The sequence below is a fragment of the Zingiber officinale genome, chromosome 9A (assembly GCF_018446385.1).
Source record: "Zingiber officinale cultivar Zhangliang chromosome 9A, Zo_v1.1, whole genome shotgun sequence".
NCBI lineage: Eukaryota > Viridiplantae > Streptophyta > Magnoliopsida > Zingiberales > Zingiberaceae > Zingiber > Zingiber officinale.
Window position 1 is genome coordinate 49,475,151 of NC_056002.1, and position 12,046 is coordinate 49,487,196.

At 37.2% G+C, this 12,046-nt stretch overlaps 1 protein-coding gene across 4 annotated transcripts; it reads right to left on the reverse strand.

Annotated features, from left to right (window-relative positions):
• Positions 1–925: 925 nt before the first annotated feature.
• Positions 926–11,819, reverse strand: LOC122020919. 4 transcript variants are annotated; one of them, XR_006122370.1, is made up of 5 exons: positions 11,465–11,819; positions 11,060–11,381; positions 10,878–10,979; positions 10,672–10,791; positions 7,213–7,392 (listed from the first exon to the last, which is right to left on the reverse strand). XR_006122370.1 is itself a non-coding variant. In XM_042578964.1 (4 exons), the coding sequence occupies exons 1-4, from the start codon at positions 11,782–11,784 to the stop codon at positions 1,065–1,067; spliced, it is 765 nt and encodes a 254-aa protein (XP_042434898.1). In that variant the 5' UTR covers positions 11,785–11,819; the 3' UTR covers positions 926–1,064. The 4 variants fall into 4 exon arrangements, 2 of the variants coding, with proteins under 2 accessions (XP_042434898.1, XP_042434897.1); XR_006122369.1 differs by having other exon boundaries at positions 10,672–10,807; XM_042578964.1 differs by lacking the exons at positions 7,213–7,392; positions 10,672–10,791 and adding an exon at positions 926–1,085.
• Between the last annotated feature and the right edge of the window lie 227 nt (positions 11,820–12,046).

Sequence of the window (12,046 nt, forward strand, 5' to 3'; positions counted from 1 at the left end):
GCACTTTTAAATCCTTTTATGGATATCTATAAAAGATAAGATTTAAAAATAAAACTCCTTTTATATCATGATTACAAAAAAAGGAAAGTTTTGTCAAAAAATTAAAATCTTTCTTTCACATTATAGATAACTACAAATAAGGAAAGATATCTAATCTCTCTTTTAATCCTTTGTAGAAAATCTATAAAAGGAAAGATTTTAAAATTTAAAACTATCTTTTAAAACCATGTGGATGAAAATTGTAACGACCCACCTCCTACTAACTAGGCTGTGAGGCCGATCGTTACATTAATCTGTGCTAACTAATCCATGACCATCATTAAATACTAAGTGCGGAAGCTGTACTAACTGAAATTTTGCTAAACTACTAACATTTCTTGGTTCTATACATGCTAAGGGGTGTAAACTAACTATTCATGACATGTTTTACCTTCCCCATGGTCAAGGAACTGAACTTAAACATTTTCCCGCTGATATCAGACCTCCCAATCGATCCATTGATCGATCGGAATGTCGGATCGATCCAATTATCGATCCAGCACGCTACTGTGCTCGGGCAATATTCTGGATCGATCGGCTGATCGATCCAGACTGGTCAATCGATCCAGTGATCGATCCCAGAGCCTTCTGTTCGCGATGGAATTGGCTGGATCGATCGGCTGATCGATCTAGACGCCTACTGTTCGCGAGACGAGTTGCCCAGTCGATCAATCGATCGATTGGAAACTCTCGAATCGATTGGCTGATCGATTCGAGTTTCTGATTTCGTGCCAATGATCTGATTTCAGCACTGTCTCGTGCCAAATCACACATAATGATTCCAAAAATGACTAAGAACATCCTAACAATAATAACTAACATTCTAACATCATAAAAATAGTGTTCTAAGCAAAATAGAGTGCATGGTTAACTAATTCATAGCAATTAACATATTAAAGTGCAAAATGCTAAAACACTGAAAGATTCTAATGTTTAAACCAAACTTGCTAAAGTTCCCTAAGATCTCTATTCCAAGTTCCTGCCCACACACATCTTCATCGCATTGCCTTCCAGCCTCCGCTAGTTCATCTTTCCTTTACCTTTATCTGCAGTATAAGGAAAAAGTATCTGTAAGCTTTCGCTTAGTAAGAAACCATCTACCTCACTAAAACATGCATACGATAAAATTCATGATTTTAAAACATGCTATTTGAAATACAAATTGACTATGCTAAACATGGCATGACATACAACACATAGGAAGTTAACTAATCATGGCAATAAGAGCTAATCATAAATTATCATGTTGTATGAACAGAAACTACACTGTTACAAAAGCTGAACTGAGCTAATTCTAGCTAATGCTAATGCTGTACTGAATTCACCTAACTATCTTGTGAGAGTTTGAAAACTGAATACATATAATAGGTGAAAATACATAATCATACTTCTGTTTGGGCCCGACAACTGTACTTGCTATGCGCGCGTCCCTAACTAAACCCGGATTTGCAAGTCCCGAATTTAGTAGGGTTACTAGGTTATCTGAACCTAGGGACGACTATGGGAGTCCAACCCAATGGATATCTAATCCAGTACAGTGCCACTGAAAAAATAAAATACTGAACATAGCTAATTATTGCTTGTCTTGCTCTTTCTAGGTTATCTGAACCTAGAGCTAGGTTGTCTGAACCTAGAGGCGACTGTGGGAGCCCTCCCATTGGACATCTAGTTCCATAAAAGCTGTAGCAAGACCATATGAACTGTAAAAAAATGCTTCTATTGCATTTATCTAAGCTATTAAAATGCCTAGGATGACATTTAACTAAGCTAAGCATTTAATCAAACGCTTGGTGTGTGCTAATTCACACCCTATTGCTAAAAATCTGCATACGACTAAAACAATACATACAATCATACGAAAGCTACTTATACTGCAGGTGAGGGATTTCTTACCTGCTGTTAGGATTTTCTTACGATTCTAATCGTTAGATTTCCGGAGGAGACGATCCTTTCGACAATCTTCTCGCGTCTAAGCATTCCTCTCGCGGAGGGGGCGTCCACGTGTCGAAGTCATCGCCGGAAAGTGCCCTTGGGAGGAACCCTAGCCTTCCTTATGGTTGGCGCCGAGATAGGAAGAAAAGGGAGAGGTGGTCGGCGGAACTAGGGTGAGGGGAAAAAGTTACGATCAAATAACTCTTCACTAATTGATTTCCCTATTTATATTAAGTGGGTATTTCGGCCCAACTTAAACTTAAATATAATTAATCCCCTTTCCTTTCAGCACAGCCCTGCTGGGTTCATCCGGTCACTAAGGTTCCCCATGAGTCATAAGACCTATAGGTCTCGGGTTCGATTCCCACGTAAGCTATTTTCGTTTCCTATTTATTTTTGCTACTTCCGCTACTCCAAAAATTCCATAAAAATATTCTAAAATTCCAGAAAAATCATAGAATATTTCTAAAATAGTTTTGAGAATTTTCGGGCGTTACAATCCCCCATAACTTATAAAAAGTTCGTCCTCGAACTTAGAATAACTCTGGGTACTTCTGTCTCATGCTAGCTTCCGTCTCCCAAGTTGTCTCTTCTGCTGTGTGACTGTGCCAAATAACTTTGACTAATGGTACTTCCTTGTTCCGCAATTTCTTAACTGCTTGGTCTATTATCTGAATAGGCCGACTGTCATAGCTGAGGTCTTCACGGATCCGTACTGACTGGGGCTCAATCACCTGGGTGGCATCTGGGGTATGCTTCTTCAGCATAGAGACATGAAATACATTGTGGACAGCTGACATTTCCTGGGGTAGCTCTAGCTCATATGCTACCTTGCCCACTCTTCTGCTGATGAGGTATGGTCCCACATATCTGGGACTTAGATTGCCCTTCTTCCCAAAACGCATTACTCCCTTCATGGGAGCTACTCTAAGGATGCTAAGTAAAAATCCTGGGGGTTGCTAACACCAGATGAAAGACTGGACGAGTCGAGGATTGGACATCCAACATGAAGACCTGATGTCTCAGCTGTTGAGCAAAAGTCGAGATGGTCTGGAGGATAGGTTTGACAAAAGATAATTTCTCTTGAAAGGAGTAGGTGAGGATACATTCCCCGAATAGGGAATAGTAGGTGTCGGTCCGACCTAGAGTTTCAGCAAAACTCAAAATCAGGATCGGACAATTCAGAGACTGTTAAAATAATTCTTTATATAACTGCTTTTCTATTATTCTAACTCTATTTTATAGGAAGATTAACATTTTACATGTTAGGATTTTTTCTTTGTTTGGTCGATCGAACGTCCAGATCGGTTGACCTAACAAGGAGGTTTTGTCAACTGAATGGTAGATAAATGACGAGTTGATCAGACCAGATAAGCCGACGAGGATAGACGGATCAGTTGATTGAATGGAGGGATCGGTCGATCGAACCAAAATCTCATCCAAAGTGGAAGCATCTGGACGGAAAGTCAGTCTAATACAGAAGGATCAGCCAACTGATCAGGTGGATCAATCGACCGATAAAAGTCAAGTCACTAATAGTGATCCCGAGATCAGTAGATTGGATCAAGTTCAATTTGGCTATAAAAGGTGGTCTCGACCAACACTTCATAATAGTCATTCAGAATGATCTTCTCTTGTACGCGCTGATCAAAAGACAATTCTACAATACCATAACACTACTCCAACGACGACTACGCAAAAGATCCAACTTTCCAAATTATTGCTAAACGTTGTTTTATTGTAATACTTATACTTGTCATTTCTGTACTATATCTGTAAAGATTTTTTGAAACTATAGTGATTGCCCAACGAAAGTACTCTCACGTGTGGGCCTTAGAGTAGAAGTCATCATAAGCTTTGAACTAAGTAAAATTACTTATGTTTGTGACTGTGTTTCTTTATTTCCGCTGTGCATTTTATGTTTTACAAAAAATGTGAAAGTCACGAGCACTATTCATCCTCCTCTAGCGCAACGATCCTGCACGTACAAGAGAGTTTACACCAATTTTCAATGTCATTAAGTAAAAAATGAACCTTAGAACGTCTGGTTAAAGGGATACCATCTGTCACTAAGGGTCCTTTGATCATACAATCTCTATAGTTTTCTCAATTACTTCCTAACATTAAATTAATATTATTAAGTAAAGAGATAACATAGAAAGTATAGTTAAAGGGATACCTCTATTACTAAGGGCCCCCGATCATACAGTATAGATTACATAAATCACTTTTTAATATTAAGTTAGGAAAAACCTATTTAGTCAATCCCTTATAAAAGGTTGACTTCTGTTTCAAGGTGATGTTCTAGAAAGTTTGATTAAAGGAATACCCTCTGTCACTAAGGGCCCCCCAGTCATACAATCCAAAGCGTGCATCACCTCTACATGGTAATTAATCCATTACATCTAAATACATTTACCATACACATATTTCGTCAAACATGATTAAGGAACAACACAATAGAACATGTCATTAACTTATTATTAAATAAGAGAATAAACAAATTCATAGTTCATACATCAATATAATATTATAATTACTCCCTACATCCTATATCTAGAAAATTTACTCCATAACATAGGAAATACAAACAAGAGATAAGAAGAATATAATTCTACAATCCAAACACACAAGATATAGAAAAGAGAAATGCTTATCAATGTGATGTTAGTCTTCTCGGACGAAGTCCTAACTTGGATGGTGGATGGATCATCGACGACAGCTTTTGGAAGAGGCTCTAGGGCTTTTACCAAGGGAAGAACCCTTCCCCAAGGAAAGGGGCTAAGCTCCAAATCCAAGTCTCATGAAAAAGGAACCTAAACCCCTTTTTATAGCAGGGTCACATGACCCTTGCTTTTCCTCCACATGATCATGCCTTAAGGTACAGCTTGGCCGTGTGAGGCACGACCTGAAGTGGCATGGCTTGGTTGTGAGATTTACTGAAAAGTGGCACAACCATGACTCTAAGGCATGACCTGCCTATGGAAGAATCTAGAAATGAGGCATAGTCGTGCCTCTGGGGCACGACCTGTCCGTTTAAATATTCATGGATAAAGAATGACTATGTCTTTTAGACACTGCCCCTGCGTGGGTCTTGGTGTAATGAGACACGACCATGCCAAAAGGCACGACTAAGCCAAAAGGCATGGTCGTGCGATGGGTTTTGCTAGGGCACAACTCTAGATGGCTCCTAGGAGACACAACCATGTGTCTTGGAGACATATGTCAGCTTGAAGAATACGGTCATGCTAAGGGCACAACCATGTTTACTTATTTTCTTCCAAAGCTACTCTAATGTTCATCTTTGCTCCATTTTTACTCTAAATCACATCCGATCAAGTAAAACATACAAAAAGTAGTTCTCCAAACAAACAGAATAACTATGCTAATAAAATGGTTAAACAAGTTGTGATAACGTAATCATGCTCAAGAAATACAAGTGAATGTGTGTCAAATAATGCATAAAAATATATATAATCTACGTACATCAACGATGTACTCAACCAGATGACACTAAACAAAGTGAAGGATGGTCATGTAGTCATTATCCGGAAAGAAAAAATTCATTGTGGACAAGGAGTAGCAAGTTTGGGACGTCCAACGCCTAGAGAAAGATGACGAAAGGTTGGTACAACACCTTGGAGGTGCTGCTGGTGGTGGACAACAGCCGACAACTATTGTTCATTATTTGGGTAGTGAGTATTGACATCTCACGTCGACTATAGAGGTCCCTGATAGTAGCTGGGTGGACGGAGGTGGCTAGACCATCGGCTAGATAGTCTAGTTGTGGCTGCTCGACGATGAAATAAGAGTGGTAGCCCCTCTTGTTGATTGGTGCTAATGAGTAGGAAGGAGAGAGAGAGAGAGAGAGAGAGAACATAACTTTTAGGTTTTCAAGGTTGGAATTAAATTTCTCTCTTCAATCTAGATATAAATATATCTTTTAATGGGTTTGGATTCAAATTTAAAAACCTGCATTGATTAACCCGTTAACCTGACCCACTAACTCCAGTTTGATTCAATATTAAACCAAGTTGGTTCTAAACCAAAATACTTGGTTCAATAATCAAACCTCTTTTAATTAAAACTAAAACAATTTAGTTTATAATTACACAAAAGAGGGCCCAACTAGTCTTCAAAAGATGTGTCCCATCCGTGCTTCCACTGTGACAAATTATCTTCAATACTTGCCCTTCATCTAGTCTAACTAGACTTAATTTCTCTTGATTTGATAATCTAATTCTCAAACTCGTTTTAAGTTTTTTGGATAAACTCATAGTGCGTGTGATCCAATAAGTTTCTAATTATGTTAGTCATCCATAATTAACCATTAATTATATATCAATCATGAGTAACACCTAGTAGTATATCATGCCCCCTAATTGATCGAAAAATCATACAGTTGATTCTAGAATTACTTTTGAACCTTTTACCATCTAAGTGAGTCTTGCCTCATTCCTTTCACTCATCTTATATACACTTAGTTCAGGACATGGTCTATGTGTCTGTCCCCACAAGGTTGACTACTTCACACATAGCCCAAGTAATATTTTCTCATCTAGCGGATTGAAATTACTTATACATATGTCTAAGCGTATAGTATTCTTAACATATGATACTTTGGTCAAAGACTTTAAATAACAATCTTGACAAGTGACCATAGGGTATACGTCTTCTCAAGGAGTAGTAAATCTTTTATGGGCTATCCAAACACATTTAGACACTTTAACTAATACTCAATTATCTCGAGGCCACACCTCCAATGAGATGCTTGCTTAGAATGTTAAACCATAAGTCTCCATGACCAAGGTGACTTGAATTCCTCAAGTTGAAGGAAACTCCTATTTAAGCTGCAGTAAGAGCTTCATTGATATATATATATATATATATATATATATATATATATATATATATATAACCATATGAATTCTTACGTAGGTCACTTGATTAAACTAGTTAACATAACTAGCATCCATGTTTAACTCTCGATATCCTAATGTCTCCTACTAGTGAGGAATAACTACTTGGCTAGATTAAGGAATATAATCCGTGCTAGTCTCACATAATTAATGATGTCCGAATACATTAATTTGTTGACTTGGGATGATTTCAATACATTTATAATTATACATATAGAAATGCTCACTTGTTGTGATTCAATCACAAGTCCTTTCATGCTATAAATCATATTGCGGACATTTAGTAAGTTAGTTTAAGATCCAATCACATATAATAAGTATGTACACTCAAATAGTGAATCTTTGTTTACCCAATAAATAGTACAAATCATAAGGTGATTGCCTTAGGACACCTCTCAAATATAGCACTTATGACACAAAAGCAAGAGACAAAGAGGAGACTTACACCATCTTCATCATCTTAAGAAGAATCATTCTCCATGACTGAAGGTGACAAAGAAGCCTACATTTCAAAAGGAATAAAGAAGGCTTTTAACAATAAGTACAACTTGAGCAAGAATGATGTAAGGAAAATACTTAGAAGATGGAGAAAATGACATAAGAGAAAATTCAAATGCTTTCACTATAATGAAGAAAGGGTACAGGAGAGATTAATGCCTCAAATTGAAGAAGGGAAATGATAATGGTAAGGAAAACCATGATTTGAAGAAAAGAAGGAAAAGAAAGCAATATGAGATGACATATCATCAACATTGGAGAAAGAAAAAGGGAAACAACTTAAGCACTAAAACTATGTAGAACACAAGGTTCGAGAAAACAGAGCCTTATTGCCTACATCATTGTCCGAAGGTATCATTGACATCGGCTAAGGTCTATGTGTTTTTGATATGATGGCTATAGATGACGGAGTCTCCTTAAACGACAATAAAGGAGGAGTGGGGGAGCAACTTTAGACAATTCGGATGACTCAATGAGGTAAAATCCCTAATGAAGATGAATTACTTGATTTTGTTTCTTCCTTAACTAGATCACTAGATAAATGTAAAGGAAAGAAGATAGAGCTAAAGAAAGTCATCTTATCACTTGAAAACAGAAGCAACTCATTCACAACTTGTCATGAATCACATGTCTCAATATAAGTAAGGTTAAATAACTTAAAATAGAAAATGAAATTTTGAAAAATCAAATAAAATATTTAAAGACGACTTTAGACAAATTTTCTCCCGGATCTCAAAGTTTAAATATGATTTTGCAAAGGAGAAATGCAAAAACCATTTCTACAAGATGGTACCCTAATAGCATATATTGGTGCACCTGACCAGACCTAATTTTTATTGGTTGCCCAATTCGACTTTAACATTTTAAATTTCTTTAGGGGGTTCTAATAGATTTGGTAAGACACATTAGGTTAGGTTCATACATAGAAATCATTTTGATTTTTTATAGAATGAAATAAGTGTCATATAATGATAAGAGAATACTTGGCTTGAATTAAAATATTTTGCTAATTGTTAGAAATATTAATGCCCACTTATTAATTTAAAATGCACATTTTATGTTCAAACAAATTGAATCTAATACTTAATACATGAATGACATATAGAACATGTTCACAATATTTTTAACTTCTAAGTTTTGTCAATTTTGAAAATAATGAGATGATTTTTCATGGCATGATTTTCATCTATTAGTTTTGAACAAAACAAAATCATTGGTAAAATTTTCAATGTTTTGAATTGTTTATGATTCTTTTGTAATTTAAAAAAAATTAAACTACTAGAAAAATAACATTCAGTCAACTTAAATAGTGTTGAATCACTTGAATCATAATACAGTAAACTAGAAAGACAATGTAGTTAACTAAATTAAAATAGAAAGTCAAAACATTGGCTGGTATGTAGTTCAATCGAGTGAAGGTCTTTCGGTCAACAAGAATTGAACAAAGAGTCTAAAATTCTATTTTAAGGCATTTTTAATTAATAGACATAAAACAAATTTTGAAAATTTTCTATTGGATAACATTTAATTAATTAATGCATTATGCCTACATGTTTGCTTACAATACTTTATCTCTTACATTTTTTGGTCAATTTCATGTAATTGCTATCTTACAAAATCATAACAAAATTTTTGTACGTGCAAAGTGGACAAAGGGAAGGTTCAAGTTGGTAATCTTATCTCCTAATGATAAGATACTCAAGGGGAGTTTAGGTGAAGATGAGCCTTGTTTTTTTTTTCTAGGAATGCTTTCATTTTATGTTGATTTTTTCTAAATTTAATGATTTGTCAAATATCAAAAAAGAAAGATTTTTGGTGCAATATGCCCTAAATTGTATAATTAGACCAAGACATTATATTGTGTGATAAACGTTTTAATTTGGCTTTGTCTTTATGTCCGACATGTGCATTGAATTTGTAAGTATTTGATAGATTACACATATAGATTGATTGATATCTAGGAAGGATGGTATAAAACATCTAATGGATTAGAAGTTCTAGAGGTGAAGCATTTGTGTAAATGGTGATGTATGGGAAGCAAGGCTTTTGCGCGAGTGGAGGAAGTTCTAGAGCTATTGCCTTTAAGCATTGGAAGTCTTGAAAGTGAGGTTTTTGGGCAAGTGAGAGAAATCTTGGAGATGTGACCTTTTGATGTGGGAGACATAAGAGCGTGACTTCTAGGTGTGAAGTTTTAAAGACAGAGTTTTGGCCAGATTAGTGAAGATCTAAAGACAATGAGAGTTAGAGTGAATTTAATCTCGGCTTCTTATTTTTTGGGCAATTTATTGGAGGGATAGTGTGGGTTAACAAGGTAGAGGGATATCGACTTTGTCTTATTAAGAGTCTTCAACTTTGGAATAAAAATTCACAATTTTAGTTGGCATTCAAGCTTGATTCCGGAGCTTTAATTACTTAGACATATAGTAGTTTAAGCAAGAAAATTTGGGATATCTGTACAGGTTCGTCGACTTGAAGTGATCATTTAGTTAACTGAAGAGTTGAGTCAACTATTGCTTCTATTTAAGATTGCTTCCTTAGAATAAAAAGTCTTCTTTGTTGAGCCAAAGTTGATTAAAAAAGGGGTCCAATTGACTAAATAGGATTTGAGTTGATTGTTGCCATTTTGAGTTGACTTAACTGGTAACAACTTTTGAACGACTATTTAATTTGCCATTTTGAGTCAAACTATTGAGTTGATTGTTCTCCATCTTTGAAGAAGGCACTCGTTCATAATTGGTTTTGAACTCGATGTGCCAAACAAATTAGTAGCATATGGAATAGAGCGTGTGGTCTGAACCATGTTAAACTCCACTTGTTAGCATCGATTTTTTTTTTAACTTTCATTTTATTATTATAATTTCCTTTGTGTTAACATGCATGCATGACCACACTTTGAATATCTAATAAGTTTTATTTGGTCATGGGAGAACATACATGAAAAAACAAAAATTAGTATTCACCCCTCCCCTTTCCCTCCTCTAGCCTAGCAATCATATCATGGAACAGATTTTAATTTCCATACAAAGAGTAGTTGTGCTGGGATAAAATCCCCCCCCCCCCCCCTAATTTAGTTATCTATATCTTATCATGAATATATGATACTGGACCGTTTGAGATAAACGATATTATATTTTGTTCTGAATATAATGAAACAGATTCAAATAATGTAGTTATGATTTGGTTGCCATATGTATAATTTGCATATATCTATATCTCTATTGGGATAACTTTTATAGTATAGGTAATTGATGAATCTAGATGTTGTTTGTGTCTTAGGCATCACCTTGGATGTGGTGCAAGCGCGATTGGAACCTATACAACTCTTGGTTGAGCCCGAGAAGGAACTACTTGTGTGTTCCACTTAGGCCAACACCTGAGTTAGTCTTGAGTTGGGGCACATCTCCTATCAAGGGCAGATTCTATAATTCACAGACAAATAAAAAACTCTTAGCTTTCAAGTCGCAAAGAATATAATTCACAAATATTTACCATGATTTCATTTGTATCCGTCTTCATGTTTCCATCGCGAGAAGTTTGATTCTCAACGTTGACCTCGCCACACGAGCGACTACGAGATGAAAGTTTGGGAGCCTGTTCATCACCACATATACGATCATTAATAATCTTAAAGAAAGAATTAATTTGAAACTTTGGGAGAAGGCGGCCAGGACCTTTAGCTTCTGGCAGCTACTTTCGTCCAACTCCTCCGAGTGCTTGTCATGATGGAACGATGAGGCGTCACTAGAGACCGTAATGACGCCGACGAAGACGCCGTCTTCGTAGAGTGGAGTCTTGGTCACCATGGCCGGAACCATTTCCCCTGACCTCTTCTTGAAGGCGAGATGGCCAGACCACGGTTGGCCATTGTTTAACATTTCAACGACGCTTTTGAGATGCGAGATGTCATTGTCTTCGTGAATCAGTAGATCCCCCACGTTCCGGCCGAGCGCCTCATGGTCCGCCCATCCGTACAGGCTTTCTGCAGATTGATTCCTGCCACGATTGATATAATATTTGATGGGTAGGCAGTGAGTGAGAGAGAGAGAGAGAGTAGACGCTCATGGATTTGTGAAGACCAGAAGATGATCACTCCGGAGTGGGGATGGTAGATGTGAAGAGCGTGACCGATGTGGCGGAGCACGCTGCAGTAGGGGCCATTGTGGAAGCGTCCGGGGAAGAGCCCGTAGCTACCGCCGGCCTCACTGCCTTCTGGGAGAGGGCGACTCCTGCTCCTCCCAGGACTGCCGGAGCCGTGGCGGTCGTCATGCCCTGCTTCTGCCGCTCTTGCGGCGCCGCGAACCAAGTAGAGCTGCAGCTGATCCCTCAGCCTCGCCTGGCGCAGCTCCAGTTCAGAGAACCTCTTGAGCAGCTCCTCCAAAAACGAACCGTCCGCCATGGATGGATTGTTTGATTGTATTATCGCATCCAACGCTCTCGTCTCATCTTTAATTATACACGACTCCAAGTCGAATATAATAGAGAGATCGAAACATACATCTTTAATTTCTTTCTCGTGCTCATGGATGATCCTGCATGTCACTTTGACATCAGTCTCTCGTGTTTCTTGTGGATTAATGGTGATATGTAAATTCACAAGATTTGTGTTAGCCAAAAAAAAAAAGGGTCACGGACATTACAATCGAGTTTGAAACAAACAA